The sequence below is a fragment of the Electrona antarctica genome (assembly GCF_951216825.1).
Source record: "Electrona antarctica genome assembly, chromosome: 24".
Taxonomy (NCBI): domain Eukaryota; kingdom Metazoa; phylum Chordata; class Actinopteri; order Myctophiformes; family Myctophidae; genus Electrona; species Electrona antarctica.
Genome location: NC_136803.1, coordinates 29,602,506 through 29,620,402, shown reverse-complemented (window position 1 = coordinate 29,620,402; position 17,897 = coordinate 29,602,506). Strand labels below are relative to the sequence as shown.

The 17,897-nt window shown below is 43.3% G+C and overlaps 1 protein-coding gene across 9 annotated transcripts in view; it reads left to right on the top strand.

Annotated features, from left to right (window-relative positions):
- The window catches only part of cfap221 (cilia and flagella associated protein 221), a 97,924-nt gene that overhangs the window by 37,711 nt on the left and 42,316 nt on the right, over positions 1-17,897 (top strand). For 8 of the 9 annotated variants that reach the window (XR_013789207.1, XM_079495829.1, XM_079495823.1 and 5 more), the window contains exons 15-22: positions 532-622; positions 2,535-2,746; positions 8,042-8,122; positions 8,557-8,664; positions 10,451-10,636; positions 12,657-12,742; positions 15,442-15,523; positions 16,033-16,130. Coding sequence is in view for 8 of the 9 variants with exons in the window: in XM_079495829.1 (XP_079351955.1) it covers positions 532-622; positions 2,535-2,746; positions 8,042-8,122; positions 8,557-8,664; positions 10,451-10,636; positions 12,657-12,742; positions 15,442-15,523; positions 16,033-16,130 (944 nt within the window). In the remaining variant the exon portion in view is untranslated. The remainder of the gene's footprint in view (positions 1-531; positions 623-2,534; positions 2,747-8,041; positions 8,123-8,556; positions 8,665-10,450; positions 10,637-12,656; positions 12,743-15,441; positions 15,524-16,032; positions 16,131-17,897) is intronic. The other variant, XM_079495830.1, reaches the window with a different exon arrangement.

Here is a 17,897-nt window from a genome sequence, read left to right as displayed (position 1 = left end):
GGTCTGCCCCGGGGTCTCCTCCCAGTGGGACGTGCATCGAGGACCTCCCTAGGGAGACGCCCGAGAGGCATCCTAACCAGATGCCCGAACCACCTAAGCTGGCTCCTTTCCAGGCGAAGGAGCAGCGGCTCTACTCCGAGTCTCTCCCGCGTGACTGAACTTCTCACCCTATCTCTAAGGGAGATGCCCGTCGGAGAAAACTCATTTCGGCCGCTTGCATTCGCAACCTTATTCTTTGCGGGAGTACACTCTGTTATTTGATTTAATATTTCTCAGCTCTTTGTTCAAATCTGGTTGTTTTTACATGTGCTTTATAAATAAAATTGACTAAAGACTAGAATCAGGTAACAATTAAATGCAAACAAAGTATTTTAAGAGCGGCATTATGACATCTAGTGGCTGAAGGTTGTCTATGTACATAATTCTAGTGATTTCGAATCAAATCAAATCACGTCAGATCGGCTACTGGCTAATAGTGGCTATGCAGGGTGGGGGTTCCCAGTTAAAATATGTTTTTCTGTTCCCTTTCAGGTAACAGTCCAATGTCGTATGACCCGGAGACTGGCTTCTTTGAAGAAACTGGCGGTCAATGTTAAGAAGTTACCCACTGCACAAAAAGGTGGTGAGTGTCTTACAATGGATTCCTTCCAAAAGTCTGGCTAATTCAAATCACTTATTACCAAACCCACTGAATGCATGACTGACTCAATTATTAGGTTAAGTTTAGTAACCTTTGGGGAAAAAAGCATATCTCTGCGGTCGGGAGGAAACCTCATCACTTCAAAATGTTCATTTTTTAGGAAATGAAAAATATATATTTTTCAGGAAATTAAGAAAACCTTATATATTTTTTAAAACAAAGCAATACAGCCTCATCAAAGTTGGTGTTGTAACTTTATATATTGTCAATTACTTCCATGAGATGGGGAGAGGTGGTGGAGTTAGTTGCTTTAGCAGACATTTTGAGGGTCCAATTTCCATTGGTTCAATATTTTCAAAAAACAACACACAGCTAATCAGCCGATCAGAGCATTACATCACCCGAAACGTGACATTTGTAATCAGAACTGCAGCATCACTCCCGATCTTCCGCCGTAGTTTGAAAACCCACCTTTTCAGACTCCACCATGGCCCATAGCACTTACCCTACCCCCTTAGACAGCACTTTTTTAGACTTAGATAGCATTTGAAACAGACTTATAGCATGTCATGTAGACAGCACAATAACAGTACAGCATAGTATAATATATATGTATAGCTTATATGTATAGTGTCATAATTGTAAATTGTAAATTGTGATATTTTTTTTTGCACCAGGTAATTTACAATTTAGGCATTTAGCAGACGCTCTTAATCCAGAGCGACTTACATTAAGCAATACAAAAGCATGGCATACATCACATATATAAAAAGTAGTTATCATGAATCATGCGTAAACTAAGAACGTAACAGTGGAGTATCTATGTAAACTATACATACTATACTATATTATATATGTATACTATAAAGTGCTATGACTACATAAAAAACAATTCTAGTGCTGTCTACGTACAGGCTATAAGTCTGTTTAAAATACTATCTAAGTCTACATAAAGTGCTATCTAAGGGGCTAGGCTAGGGCAAGTGCTGCGGGCCATGTTGGAGTCTGAAGAGGTGGGTTTTCAGACTACGGCGGAAGATTGGGAGTGAGGCTGCAGTTCTGACTGTGATGGGAAGTGCATTCCATGGTTTTGGACAGGTAACGATTATATTTGTGATGTCCAACCACCAGTCTAGCCACATTCCAATTTGAATACTATATGGCATTTGGTCAAAGCTGTGTAAACAGACATGTGATGATGCCTTTACGGTCCTTACAGAATCGACTATCCTACAAAGTATGTACTTTTCATGCAATGGCAGCAATAAATACGTTATTGACAGTGGCGTGCACAGACATTTAGAGGGGCAGGTGCTCAAGTTAAAAAAGGGCACCTTGTGCAGCGCGTGGAACCGGCCGGTTGCCTTAATCCATTTTGGGCGGGAACCCCTTTTGGTGTTAGCATTATGTTATGCTTTAGCTATAGCAGCTATAGCAGATCTACAAGCTCATAGCGCGCCACCGAGTGGCGCGCTATGAGCTTGTAGGTCTGCTATTTTTGAAAAATCAAAAAAAAAAAAGAGAAAAAAATGTTTTTTTTTTCCTGTTTTTTTTCAAAAGGGCACATTGCCAAAAGGGCAGGGGGTGCTCTAGCACCCCCTAGTGTCTATCTGTGCACGCCACTGGTTATTGAATTTCTATCCAGCGGTGCAATGCTAATGGAACCCCTTTGATGCGCCGGGAGGGTTCACGGAACATGGTACATGCCTCCTACTGCAGGGGATATGTGTCCATTTATATTTATAGCAACGTCTGCATGTATTCATACATAAGTAGTAGCATGTGGCTGACATTTGCTCACTGACCCCACAAATACATGTTCTGGTTTTTATTGCATCTCTCTCTCCGCATTATTATGCTTTGACTCACCGGCCTGTCTCTCCCATGGGCGCAGGGGGAGAGGAGACAAGCTGTCTGTCTCTCCCAGGCGCGGGGGGAGAGGAGACACGCTGTCTGTCTCTCCCAGGCGCGGGGGGAGAGGAGACAAGCTGTCTGTCTCTCCCGGGCGCGGGGGGAGAGGAGACAAGCTGTCCGAAGAACGTCTCACCACACCGAGTGCTTCCTTTCTCCTTTCCGTTGTTTCACCACCATGACGACGTCCGACCGGTAGGTGCAGCGCGTTGCCGAAACACACACACACACACACAACTAGGGCACGGGCAATTAACCCCAACATATATCTTTCTCGTGTAGGTTAATCAAATGACTGAGGAGCATTTTTGGTTTTCATGTATATTTGTATTTATTATATCAACATATACATTTGGTATATTCCAAATTGCAATACAGGTCAATAAGACAAAAGCATACAAAAAGACCGGATGTTACACCTTCCACCTCCCAAAGTTCCCAATCCGAAAGAGCCACAACCCTGGTATTTTGCTGTGCCATTAACAAAACCGACAATACATATGTGACCAGATTTGACTGAGAGCCTGCCATCGCGCAAATTCCAGCTTTTCACCAGAGGAGAAAAACTTTTATTTTATTTGTATTATTATTTTTTTTTTTTAAATGAGTTAATAACACAGGCAGACTCTTCACATACTAGAGCATGTCTGAAATAAGTGTCAGAGCTGAAATCGACATGAAAATATGAAATAAATGCTTAATGTGTAATGTTAGAGAACACAGAAGTGAACCTTTCAACCCTGTTTTCTCAACTCGCTGTTTCTGGTGGGTCAAACTGAACAACCAATATGTCAATTTGAAGCTATTATTCCCTGCTTTCATATGACATGAAACGAAAATTCAAAAAAATCCAATGGCAGTCCCTCAGTCACATTTGGTCACATATAGCCGGGGAGCCACAGGCCCAAAAGCTCAAGGAATAAGGTTTAACCTGTGATGTCATGCTGTACTTTTGGTCTTTTGGAGAGGTCTGCTCTGCCAGAAACATTGCGGAAAAAAAATGATGGCCATTTTTGTATACCACACCATGACATGTCAAAATAGTGGGGGTTTCATGATTCTGAATCCATTCCAAGCATTCGTTTCGACCATAGCCACTTGCCAAAATGTGCCCAAATGTGCTGACCTCGTCACATTTTGTGCTGACCTCATCACATTTGTGCTGACCTCATCACATTTGTCTATGGATGAGTCTATTTTGTGCAAAACTAATGCTTGGAATGGATTCAGAATCATGAAAACCCTCTAGTTTGTCACATGCTACTTAAAGCAAAAGGAAAGTTTGACATTTTTTTTAAATTTTTGCCTGCCATAGGATTGATGGTAGGGTCACAAGAAACCCCTATAAAAAACTTGCCCAATACCGACAGCCGGTCAGCAAGTGGATTCACGAATGCATGTATATAGACAATATTTTAGGCCAATAAAAAAGACTATATACCAAATTTCCCACCCGTCCACCTCGGCTGCCGGACTACAGCTGTAAAATGTCACTATTAATTAACCCCCTCCCCCCCACACACACACATCGTTCATTAATCGTAATCGATGCAAAAGTTTTAAATATTGATTTTGAAGTCAATCATCCAGGTCATCACCCGGCGGTGATGTTTGAGCGGGCGAACCTCGCGGAGATTACACGTTTCCCCAGATGGCATCTTAGTCACGACACACACAATTACGCGTACCCTCACCTGCCTCTTAGTGATAATTCCATGTAATTAAGCAGCACACGAAGCAAAAAGGAAAAAAAGAAGGCTTCCTGAGATTTTCTCGCCAGAATAATTTGCTTGATTAAAACCTATTTAACCGTGGGCGTGTGGGCAGTGAAAGATTTTTTTTTGTTTGATTTTTATACTAGCTACCCATGAATTGCAGTTACATTAACCCATTCAGGCCTGACGTCGAAATTAAAAAAAAGTCTTCTAAATCATGAAAATTTTTTGAAAGATTTGAGGCACATTTTAACGATTTTTCAAAAATAGCAGACCTACAAGTTCATTAACCTGACTCCGCCAGATGGGGCAGCAGAGAGTACTCCTGCTCCCATCTGGGAACTCTCAGGCAGACTTGATGCCCGGCCAACAAAACGGCCTGGCCAATCAGCGGCAGCGGGATCAAGGCAGCACTGTGTATGTCTTGATCCCGCCTCTAGCGGCCGCTGATTGGCCAGGCCGTTTTGTGGCCGGAGCATCAAGTCTGCCTGAGAGTTCCCAGATGGGAGCAGGAGGGGGGAACCCAGTGTACTCTCTGCTGCCCCATCTGGCGGAGTCAGGTTACAAGTTCATAGCCGCGCTATGAAGCCGCGCTATGAATTATAATATAATGTATGTAACACCAAAAGGGGTTCCCGCTCAAAATGGGTTAAATAATAATATGAATAGAAGGCGGCGGCGGCGGGGGGGGGGGGGGGGGGGGACATCTTATATTAAAACAAAGCAGTATCAAATATACATACAGTGTCTGTACCCGGAAATATAAAGGCAGAGTACTTCAGTCTCCTGTGCAAATAGAAGACATCTCACACAGCCGCAAGATATCAAATATGCATGAAAATGTGTGGTTACCGTCTGTCGGGTGGAAACCTTGTATGTTCCAAACTGTTACTTTTCAGGAGTCAAATTCATAAGAATTGCAATTATGGAGACCTTCAGTGTTGAGCGGGCGAACCTCGCAGGGATTTCAGGTTTCCCCAGATGGCATCCTAGTCAAAATAGTTTTTTTATGTAGTCATAGCACTTTATAGTACACATGTATAATATATAATATAGTATAGTATGTATAGTTTACATAGATACTCCACTGTTACGTTCTTAGCTTACGCATGTTTCATGATAACTACTTTTTATATATGTGATGTATGCCATGCTTTTTGTTATTGCTTAATGTAAATCGCTCTGATTAAGATCGTCTGCTAAATGCCTAAATTGTAAGTATCAAAAGTTGCTTGATGCTTTTGTGTGACGCTGTGGTATGATAAAGTAGGGCGTTAACTTACGAATAAAAACCCCAACAAGTTAAAATATGGAGATGAGAGGTTTTGGCCCAAAACAACGATATACAAAAAAAGAAAGTCAGCCTTTCTCAGGGTGTTACTTTGCATTAACACTTCAGCATCACCACCTGCCTGACAGTAGCAGTTCACATGCACTGTTCATTACTGCTATTGTTAAAAGCATTTTTTTTAACTATAGCTCGTGACTAAATAATAACTACATTGGATTAATTGGAACACAGTTTCTTCTTTTCTCCAGTTTTCTGAAAAAGTTTTCGACGTCACATACAAGGTTTCCAACCCGACGGCAAAAGACGACGCGCAGCACCGCCGCCGGCGAAGTGCTATAGCTAGGCGGTCCGTCGTCGTAGCCGGCGTTTTTCAAAACAACTGCCACTCACGAGAGTCTTTGGCGTTCAGAAGCATTGTAGAGGGTCCTCGTGTGTCTGCACTTAATTGTTCAATTGGCCCTTCTGTGAAGAGCATGGGGAAAATGGCGTGTTGATGCTTTTGTGAGTCATGACAGCACGACAGTGTAGTGTGCAAACACGCCAGCAAGACGTGGGAGCTGTTGTGACAGCGGAATGTGTCCACTGAAACAAAATTAAAGAATCAAAATCATGTCACCCGCTTCTGATGTCATCGACCGATATCAACCAATGTGCTCCTTATCAGACCGTGCACTGGAGCAATATGGATATTTCTTACAGTACATACTGCCTACCGCGAGTCGGCGACTAGGAAACGCGAAAGTGAAATGATATACTGCCACCGAAGCGAAACCAATGTGAAACTGAATACAACAACTTGGCTTTATGTTTATTTACGTGGTCAGTTACCAGTGTTGGGATAGTTCACTTTTTTTATGAACTAGTTCAGTTCAAAGTTCAAAATTTTAAAAAGGAACTAGTTCCGTTCATAGTTCATAATTCAACATTTTGAACTAAAGTTCATGGTTCCAAAAAGTGAACTATTAGTTCTTTTTTTAGTTCTTTTTTTATACCTTGAAAGGCTTGTCGGGTGCTTTTTTTCAATGTGCCGTTTAAGGTTGGCTAGTGACGTCGTCGATGAACGGACTTTCTTCTTCAAACCAGGCGGACAAAGTTTACAGAGAAAGGTTTGATTTTTACCGTCTGGGTCAGTACTGAGTTTAGTTACAAATTCTTTCAAATTATCATATTCTGGCTCTGAACGTGAGTCTAAGGAGGAGCCGTCCTCCTCCGGCTCTTCTTCCATTGACTCCATGCTGCTGCTTGTTGTTTGTTGTGATGACGCATTTGTTAGTGCGACTGTGCGAGTGCGACACGGGTGACAGGCAGTCGCTGTGCGGTTGCCAGGTTGGGTGGTTTTTTAGCAGGGTTTTCGAATGGAAGGCTCTATGAAAATCTGGCACCCTCTTGAAGACTTGAACGGTGTTATGAACGTGACAAGCTGCGTTCACAAACACCCAGAATGAACGCGTTCACAACAACGTTCAAAATGCGGAAATGCAGTACGTTCCGTTCACGTTCTCCCATAAAACGAACGCGTTCGTGAACTTTCGTTCTTTGAACGCGTTCGGGTACATCACTGTCAGTTACTGTAAGACTGAGGGTAGGGACAGCTACGGGCAGCGCACCCCCCTCGCCTCCACCGCCTCCCAGTTCTTCTGCCCTTTTTTCCATACGGTTGTCACGGTTTCCTTTTACTTGTTCTTAGTGCTTTTTCTGGTTTTATCCTCGTAGCAGTTTTTGTATTGACCTATTTACAAATATCAATCAAGCTTGTTTGTTAAAGGACCACTTCACCACTTTTCAACCCATCTTCATAGGTCCTCACTAATAATCATGAAAAAATGGCGCAATTCTTTCTACTCGGTCTGTGTCTCATAGGAGGGCTGTGGGCAGTTCAGAAACCGTCTTTCAGTGACATCATCGATGGGGAATACAAGCTAATAGAAACTGCAGGCTTTCTAGTCCTGAAAAGTTGCAATGCGAAAATGGAAGCCATCGTTCTCACGATAATGAAAATCTAAACATTTTTGTAAAAAAATCTTGTTTAAAAAAAAATCTGCCTAATGATGTCACTGGAGGACGGTTTCTGAACTGCCCACAGCCCTCCTATGAGACACAGAGTTTCTCAAAATGATTATTAGTGAGGACCTATTATATGAAGAAGTTGAAAAGTGGTGAAGTGGTCCTTTAAATGTAAGCTATATAATTGTACAAGTAACAATCCTATGCAGGCTATATTAATGTCTGTACTAGTTATGAAAGCATGTAGTTATATGTACATAGCCTACTTTATCTGTGTGATTCAGCGTTTTAGCCAAAGCGATCATTTAAGCATAATAACAATATCATTTTAAAATGTATATATCTAGGAGTCGGAGGCGCCCGCACTAATTTGGGGAGAATGGAATCTCACAGGATACGCTCGGCCTTGTATTTCTATCAGTGTAGAACTGGGGCTAGGGCTTGTATACAAAAAGCAGCATTTCCTTCTCTCGTCTTCAGGTTCCCTCTAATTTGAGGCCAGTTCCCGTGGACCCCATCGATGTGAACGTCACGTCAAACATCCCCTACTTCAACCTCCAGGTACTGTATGAGCAGCTAGTGGTTCTCAAATGTTTCGTTTTATGTCATTTCAAGGACCCCCCCCCCCCCCCCCCCCCCCCCCACACACACATATCTCTGAGAGTGTGGGGGATTTGGTTCCATCTGTACGGCACTTCGATACAACTAAAACTAAAATCAAAATTTTACAGGACATTAACGTGGCGTGTGGTGGTGGTGGTGGTGTTAACCCATTTTGACCTGAGATCAGATTCTATAAATGTCTTCTACATCCTGACAGTTTTCTGAAAAAGCTATGTTTCTATGTCAGTCGTTCTTCGATTTAAAAAAAAATAGCAGACCTACAAGCTCGTAGCGCGCCACTCGGTGGCGCGCTACGAGCTTGTAGATCTGCTATTTTTCAATAGCTAAAGCATAACATAATGCTGACACCAAAAGGGGTTCTCGCCCAACAGGTTCCTCAGCGCTACAAGCAGGTGGATTACCAGGCAGTGTCGACATGGGAGGCGTACGCCGGCTACATACCCACCACCCTGGCCCGACCACTACGCACTGGAGCCCTGGTAACTATATGGTTGATTTTGATTGATTGTTTATTTATTTCCGTGTCCTGCACACAATGGGCTCCATTTTCGTCAGCGCTAAACCCCTTATCCCTAAACTTCTTTGCCTTTTTTACTATTTTGTTCAACCAGCCAATCTACATTGACACGTTGTGAGCTTGTCGCCTGGCCATTATAACTATTCAAAAATGTTTAGCAAAATAGTAAAAAAGGCAAAGAAGTTTAGGGATAAGGGGTTTAGCGCTGACGAAAATGGAGCCCAATGTGCCCAACCCTCATGGGTTTATAAGACACCATTTCACAATTGCATGAATTGCATGTTTACATTACATAATTCACGCATTTACAGCATGTTTACATTACATAATTCACGCATTTACAGCATGTTTACATTACATAATTCATTATATTACAACTCAGATTTATACAGAGTACTCTGTCTTCTTTCCCAAGCTTGACAAATAATAATTATTATAATAATAATACTATAAAGCACTGGTTTCACAAAGAGACGGGGTAGTTTGTGTGGGCTTATGTGGCACAGAGGAGGAGGGCGAGAAGGTGGTGGAGTTACCGCTATAGCTACAATAGAGAGAGATTGATTGGACATAGACTGAGATGGACAGAGGTTGATGGAGATCAAGGCACAAGGGTGACGGAGAGACAGAGGAAGACATGGTAGAAAGTGAGAGACGGAGAGATCGAGAGAGAGATAAAATGGGGGTGAATGACAGGCCGGAATGACAGAATGACAGGCCGACGGAGACAGAGTGAAGGTGGATGATGTTTGTCACAGCCTCTTCCTGGTGGCTGGAGGGAGCTAGGGTGGAGATTTTGTTTGAAAATACAAAACTTCTTCAACTGGTGTGTCTACTCTCTACCAAAACATCATAATTCTGCATTTTGTGCTAATGGGCTACATACATGCACACCAAATAACTCTTCCTAGTACTTCCGGAATTAAAAACAACAAATATGTTAAAAGCTAAAAGGTTATATCACAACACAAGGCAAAAATGCACCCTATGCAAAAGAGTGTCACATGACGTCCCCTGTCAGTAAGGGTCAGAGGTTGAACTGAGTTCCTGGAGAGAAGCACCCTGGGCAAGACCTACGCTGAAAAGACTATCAGCGGAAGTGGCGGAAGTGTTGCGTGTAAGATAACTACGTCACGCGGTGCGGCTGTGTTTACTAGTCCCCACCCAATGATCATTTCAGCGGGAATACATTTTCGGGAACACAACGCTGCGATTGGTCAAAAAACGTTAACTTCCGGGGGGGGGGTTACACGGCGGAAGTCCCGCATTTCGATAGCTTCTCTGCCTTAGGTTGTGACCAGGCTCTTCTTTTTCGCAGTTAAGTGAGCCTGGGACCGAGGCTAGGAGAGAAGTGGCATTGTTTTGGGAACGTCAGAGAGAGACAATATTGATCTGCACATGGTTCATATAGGCACACACGGTACATATTCCTTATTGTGATCTTTTGAGTGTAATGTGTTTGTTGTGCATTGCCTAATGTTGCTGTAATGTAGAACTGTGGACTTTGTTTGATCATTTGAATGCACCTGTGTGGACTCACTATCACACATTGTCCCTTTTAGTGGTACCGACATCTCATTCGGCCCAAGGACTAAATCAGTTGACAGTATAGAGCACGCTCGGCTCGGGAACATCTGTCCCTTTAGTGTTTGGTGGACTGTAACTGAGTACTGTACATTCACTAGAGTACTGTAAATCTACAGTAGCTGCTCTTTAGCCACACACTGCACTGTGCATTTCCTTCCCAGGACGAGCTGCTGCTGCCCGGGGTGACGTCCCCCGGCGAGTCCCTGGCCTCGGCAGAGACCAAGGCCGAGAGGGAGGAGGAGGAGGAGGGGGCTGAGGAGGACGACGACGCCGTCACCGCCAGCCTGAGCTTCTCCGCCGAAGCCCTCCTACGCCGATCGGCCCCTAGACACCCACTCAGGATCTTTGTAAGGAAGGGAAACATTTCAGCTGACCCCGGGCACTGTCGTGTCCGTGTTTTCCTTTCACTCACTCACTCTCACGTTTTACTTGGTGCTACTGTAACCTCAAAGCAAATTGCATCAAGCAGAAAAAAGAAAGATGGAGAAAAACAAGTAGATGGCCAGTGTGTTGAACAGTATGTGTGTAGCTCTTCTCACAACATTGACGACACAGGTCGGTTCATTATAAACGGGCATTTATTCAGGCATTCTTCTCATCCCTCAGCTGTTCCATGCCGTGAGAACTGTATGTTCACACAAAAATACACATACACATAACAGTACATACTATTGACCAACAACAAATGAAAAAGCGCAGCTGAACGTGTTATGTCGATCAAACACAACCAACTACAGACTAATCTAAAATATAGAATACCTCGTTGGCCGCTTGTTGTGGAAAGAGGTTCTTGATGCTTGTGTTGCTTAAAGTCTTTAGAATGTCTCTCTTTTGACCATTTCTCCTTAACTTAGATGTCCTTTATAACTTTAGCAGTGCAAACACACTACACTGCTGCAAGTGTACTGCTTCCTTGTGCAGACCAGAGTCTGAGGCCCAGGCTACACGTATATGGATCTTTTGGAAAACGCACATTTTTTTTGTGCGTTTGGGCCTTTCAGCCACACGCAAACGCCGTTTTCGGCCACTCAAACTGAGGTTATTGGAAACGGATAAATAAGTGAAGATTTTCGAAAATATCCGGATCAGTGGAGCTGTGTAGTCATGTGAAACGGAGCTTTTGAGAAACGATGACGTCACCGCTCATTAGTGCATATCATTTTTACTATAATTAGGTGAGAAATGCAGCCTGTGCCTGCATGGAAACTACATGGATATCTATCCGATTGTTCATGTTTATATATCACTGTTAACAACTTTAAAACTTATCATTATGTTGCATCTACTGCAGCGAGCAAAGGCTCTGCTCTGCTGCATCCAATAATAATTATATCAGCCTACTAGTCCAGTGCGGACTGGTGATTTCATATGTATTGGTGCCGAGTGCGAAGCTTGAACATTAGGTTAATTGCGAACCGCTACAGATAAACTGTGGATTATTTACCTACCAATAAGGACCCAGGCCAAATGCCATTGCGCAGTAGTTATACACCAACAAGTCTATGTGTGGTGTGTGCATAGCCTTTTGCTCTCCATTTCATGGTCATGGTCATGCGAGGAGAGAGAGAGAGGGTGCAGAGAGAGAGAGGTATGAATGGAATCGCATCAAATAAATAGCGTGGTTGGTGAGAAGAAAGTATACAGTGGGTCGCCGTGCGCATATGGCACATCTCTCTCCTGTTTAGGTAATAAAGGGTGCACCCTTGACTGCATTCCGTTGTCACTGTGCCTGCATGCCGACAATGTGCGCCCGTGAACTTTTATTGGCCTACATTATAACGTGACATTTATTATACACCTGGAAAATATAGCCACTCTACAAGCTCACAACTTCATTAAAAAATATGATTGGCACCAAGTGTAAATACAAAATCAAATATAATATAGCCTACAATTGAAACCTGCTACTGCAGTGATTTTATCCTGTGTTCAATGCGTTTCTGCGTTTGTGTGTGGACTCAGATATGGTATGGGTAGGGATTATGAGGATGAAAATATCCGTTTTGCAAAAGATCCATATACGTATAGCCCAGGCCTGAGTGAGTGAGGCAAAATGTTTGTACCACCTGTGTACAATGCCATGCAATCATGCATCAATCAATCAGTCAATCATGGTCCAGTGCAGCTGTGACAGACAGGGAACTGTTCTGCCTCAGAAAGTTATCACATCATGTTTTTACATTTTTAACCTTGCATGAAATCAATTATGAACCACATATTTATTAGTGTATCAAGATGAATTGTGCTTTATGAACTTATGTATTTTACTTTTGTATTTTAGCTATTTTAGTACGCATTTTAATAACAGCACTTACAATGTGTTTTGGTCCCCACCCTCTCCCATTCCTCTGTGTTTTTGTTTTTTAGAACCCAGCCCCAGGCCTCCGAACCTACAAGGTCACCCCTAAATACCTGGAGAGTGACCTGGAGTTTCACCTCTGTCCACTGCCCAGGTAACCACATGCACCAAATGCACCACTCAATCCCTCTCTCTTAGGATCAGGATGTACCTAATCTTTATATCAAACAATGTACTTTTATATCCCTGTGTCCATAAAGTATGTATTTTAAACTGTATACACAGTGTAATTATATTCAGTTAAAGTGTTTCAATGATGAAATAGTTGCCAAACACGTTTTAAAGGTGCTATTTTTTATCAATGATCAGACTTCCTAGTCTAGTCCAAGGTTAATTAAATAAGGTTATGAAGCGAAAACCGTACGGTGGACTCCATGTTGCTCCCTGGAAGGAAAGAAACATGCGCAATTGAGACCAAGGAAGCTGAACGCGGAAGTGTTGGCTGCATATAAACCATTGCGCATGTTTTTTTCCTTCCAGGGAGCAACATTCGCTTCCTGTCCTCATTTAATAGTCCTTGGTCTAGTCAGAGTAATCTAGTAAGAGAGTAATGACACTCCCGTTGACTCTCATTGTAACAATGGAATGCGGAAGTGCTCATTCTATCTCAATGGAATAGTTCCAGCCATAGGAGCAATGTTTGGAACTATCGCCCATAGGCACCCGCTTTGCGGCGAGATCAAAGCGTGTCACCACTCTTTTACTAGATTACTCTGGGTCTAGTCACGTGGTCAAGCCAATGGGAGACTAGCCCTCTACGGCCAATGGGACACTAAGCCCACGGCCAATGGGACACTAAGCCCACGGCCAATGGGACACTAAGCCCGCTCTCCTCTCCCCCACCACAGAGACTGAAAACGCCACTACAGAAAGCCCCACTATGCAAGAGAATGGAATGCAAGCTGATATTATAATGACTTGTTTATCTTCGCTTTACGGTACATACATTTATAAACTACTAGAAAGATGGCATTCGGTAGAGTGCGCGAATCCCCTCTTTGGGGAAGACCACTAAACGGCACCTTTCACGTAACGCGGCCATGGATGGGCGGCGGTGGCTCAGGGGTAGAGTGGCTGGATGGTAACCGCAAGGTTGCCAGTTCGAACCCGGGCTCCCCCAGAGTTGGTGTCGACGTGTCCTTGAGCAAGACACTGAGCCCCTAATTGCTCCTGATGTGCTGGTTGGTGCCTTGCATTTGTTTCCGCCGCCATCGGTGTATGAATGTGTGTGTGTGAATGAATGGGTGAATGTATTGCACAATCTATGTAAAGCGCCTTGGATAAAGGCGCTATATAAATTCACCTTTTGCCATTTATTTGACTTTTCCAAACCAAAACGCAATCGCGTCTCAGGGGGCGATCTACCGATCGTTCCCACCTTGATGAAAATGATGAACGACCATCCTGTTATTTCATCAACCGCTAGATGAAATAATTTAATCCAAATGAGAGACTGCAACGAATGATGACATCATCTCTCCACTGTTATCTGCCCACGTTTTTCCTTTTCTCTCCTAGGTTGTACATACTGTAGGCCTATAGTGTTTTGTATATTTTGTTGATGACATGTATTGTGTAAAAAAATAAATAATAATAATGTTGAATTGAATACATAATTATGACCACAATGGAAACGAGTCCGAGGACATTTTTGTGTTATCTTTTTAGCCTTAACCCATTTTGGGCGGGAACCACTTTTGGTGTTAGCATTATGTTATGCTTTAGCTATTGAAAAATAGCAGATCTACAAGCTCATAGCGCGCCACCGAGTGGCGCGCTACGAGCTTGTAGATCTGCTATTTTTGAAAAATCGAAGAACCACTGACATAGAAACATAGCTTTTTCAGAAAACTGTCAGGATGTAGAAGACATTTTTAGAATCTGATCTCAGGTCAAAATGGGTTAATGTCTGATTGCAACTCGTGCTGTTTGCATTTCTGACGAATGATAGAAAGTACTCAATCAATCAAGCGAACCCATGCGCCATAAGACCGATTCTGTACTACATCCAAATCATCCCTGACACTACATATTCTCAAACGATTGTCGGCCGCCCCGATACATCTCAATTCTGGCGTTCCTCGACGTGAGGCGTGTTTTGAGTTGACGGACGGTGTCTGTGCTCCTGTCAGTCAGACGAGCGCGTGTGCGCGTGAGCCATTGTGAAAGATGTTCCCGTCACTGTGGCGTGATGGGACTCGCCTCTGCCAGACAGAATCCTTGTATCTCCATCGTTCAGCTTAGAAATGAATGCATCTCACTCGGGAATTGCATTTTTATAGCGCTTTTTCAAGTGCTCAAAGCGCTTTACAATGGTTCATTCATTCATACATTCGGAGGTGAAGCGGCGAACAGTCGACGCCAGCGTCCTCACTTCCCACATTCACACACCAATGGTGGCGAGCTCACACCGACCGACTCATTGGAGGCAATGTAGGGTTCAGTGTCTTGCCCAAGGACACTTCGACATGTGGACAGGAGGAGCCGGGATTCTTTAAATAAAATACTATCATAATAAATATTTGGTATTCTCTGAGGATGCCCTGGGGGTCCCGGACCCCCTGTTGAAGACCCGTGCCCTACAAGAGTGTCATGCAAAAAAAGAGCAGATTTACAAGTGTAAAGCTTGTAGTTCGACTATTTTAGCTATTTCCGATTATTATTTTGTCATGAAAGTGTGTCGTTTTGTTTTTAGCCAATGAAAATGGCTTTACAGGATCTTGAAAATAACAGTTTTGGACATACAAGGTATCCACCCGACATCGACGACATAACAGCCTTGTGCATTTGCAGGTATGGCGTCCCCGAGGGCAGCGCTCGGCACGTCAACACCCCCGACACTCAGACGCCTTCCCAGAAGTTCCTGGACCGTAAGGTGCGCTGGTCTGAGAGGCTTTTAAAAGTCAGTCCAAAGTTTCACCCCCCAACAGCCTTTTCCTGTTTTTTTCTGGGGCATTTCGCCCCCTACGACTCCTCCTGGGCCCACATACAACACAAATGTATAAACACACCGTCCAATGGAAGCTAAATCTAAAATCAATTGCTTCAATGTTCAAAGAATGAAAAAAACACCTGCACACCGTCTTCTCTTGGTATGGTTTTCTCGGTAAAGAGAGAACCTTTTAATGCAACCGAAACGTTGCATTAAGTGGTGTGTGTGTGTGTGTGTGTGTGTGTGTGTGTGTGTGTGTGTGTGTGTGTGTGTGTGTGTGTGTGTGTGTGTGTGTGTGTGTGTGTGTGTGTGTGTGTGTGTGTGTGTGTGTGTGTGTGTGTGTGTGTGTGTGTGTGTGTGTGTGTGTGTGTGTCTCTGAGTGTGTGTGTGTGTTGCTGTATACCCAGTTATGGATGTTGTGATTTATTGTATTGCATATGTATTCTGAACAGGAAGTGATCAATGGGATCATGACCTGGAAGAGTTTGGATTCAGCCGCCTTGTGTCTCTCGACCTTAACCACCCTTACCAGCGATGAGGTATTGTACAGGTAAGGCAAACTTATTATTTTATTTTTGAGTGGTGCAACCAACTATGTGTGGCTGGGTCCCTGGGTCTGTCCCTGTGTCCCTGGCTGTGTCTGAGCACGGAAATAGCGTTATAGCGTTTGTTCACCACCAAGTGTCACTGTTGCACAGCCTAACACACTGTCTGGCCAGGGGGGAGGGCTTGTACAGTACAGTACAGTACAGTACAGTACAGTACAGTCTGATTTTTTTATTTGTAAGGCTTTTCTGAGCTCTTTATGGAAGTATTTCTCAGACTTTATTCATTTTAAAGACCCCCATAACTCAGAGTTACAGATCTGTACGGGATCTGTACCCCACTTTGAGAACCACTGCTCTATTGGATAAGTACAGAGTAGGGGGAGACAGACGGGACACACGGAGAAAGAGCAGGGTAGTGACCACGCAGCAAATGGTCTGACCCGCCGGCATACAAACGGTCATTTCCGTCGCGGGGATTCCATATTGGCCATGTTTTTTAAGATCAGTGCAGATCCATCCCAAAAAAAAGGTGGGTGTCTGACACCGGTGTAACCATTTTGGGCGGGAACCCCTTTTGGTGTTAGCATTATGTTATGCTTTAGCTATGGAAAAATAGCAGATCTACAAGCTCATAGCGCGCCACCGAGTGGCGCGCTATGAGCGTGTAGGTCTGCTATTTTTTAAAAAAAACGTGAAAATGTGGCCCACATGTTTGAATATTCTTTCAGAGCGAACGTTTTTAACTAAAATCTTTGCTTCTGTGGGGGCCCCTGGAACAACATATTTTCAGATGGGGCTCGGCCGGCAATTACATATATTTTTTTGGGGTCCTTGACATGAAAATGTTTCAGAACGAGGTTTTTCAGAAAACTTTTAAGATATAGAAGACATTTTTTTAAGAATCGTCCTCAGGTCTAAATGGTTAAAACACCAAAAGGGGTTCCCGCCCAGAATGGGTTAATGACATGACGACCGCATCATTGCTATAGTCAACCCCTCTGTGGGACCAGCTGCACACGGTGAAGTGCGCGGCTAAACACCCAAGTATTATGTCTGTGTCGTGCTGCGGCGTAAATGGCAGATCTACAAGCTCACATCGCGTCGCAAATGTGACACGCTTGTATGTCTGCTATTTAATTCGGCATGCAACATCACCACTGTGCAAAGTCATGTTGTGCTCTGCTGTAAATTCGGACTTATTTCCGCACAAGCTTTTTTTTTTTTACCCATATCCATTTTTCACTGAAATTTAAAAAAAGTTATGAAAAGAGTTCCATAACGATTTAGCGGATTTACCCTTTCTAGATGTTGTGATAAGTAAGTCTCCTGTAGTGTTACCATTCCATCACATCTGTATACTTGTTTATTTTTTATTTTTGGGGGTTAATATACACATTATCAATAGAATTCAGTAAAAAAACCGGCTAGTGCGGAACTCTCCTTTTAAAGTAGCTACTAGCACGGATATTTACCAATTACCAATGAAGTTATTATGGGATTTGGTCTATATGGATGGCAGTGTCCCAAAGGTGAAAACAGGAATGGAAGACCGCTGTTTTCAATCGAAACGGAAAGACAATTTGATTGCACAACAGATAGGATGTAATTATTTGTTGACAGGGGAATAAGGCAGCAGTAATTGACAATAAACGTGTTTACTCTTGCATTAAATTAGACAGCGGAACAAATGTTTGCCAATCAGAGATTTGAGAGGATTTATTACGCAAACACATCGGGTGGTGATTAATTTGGTCCCCAACTTCCCGAGC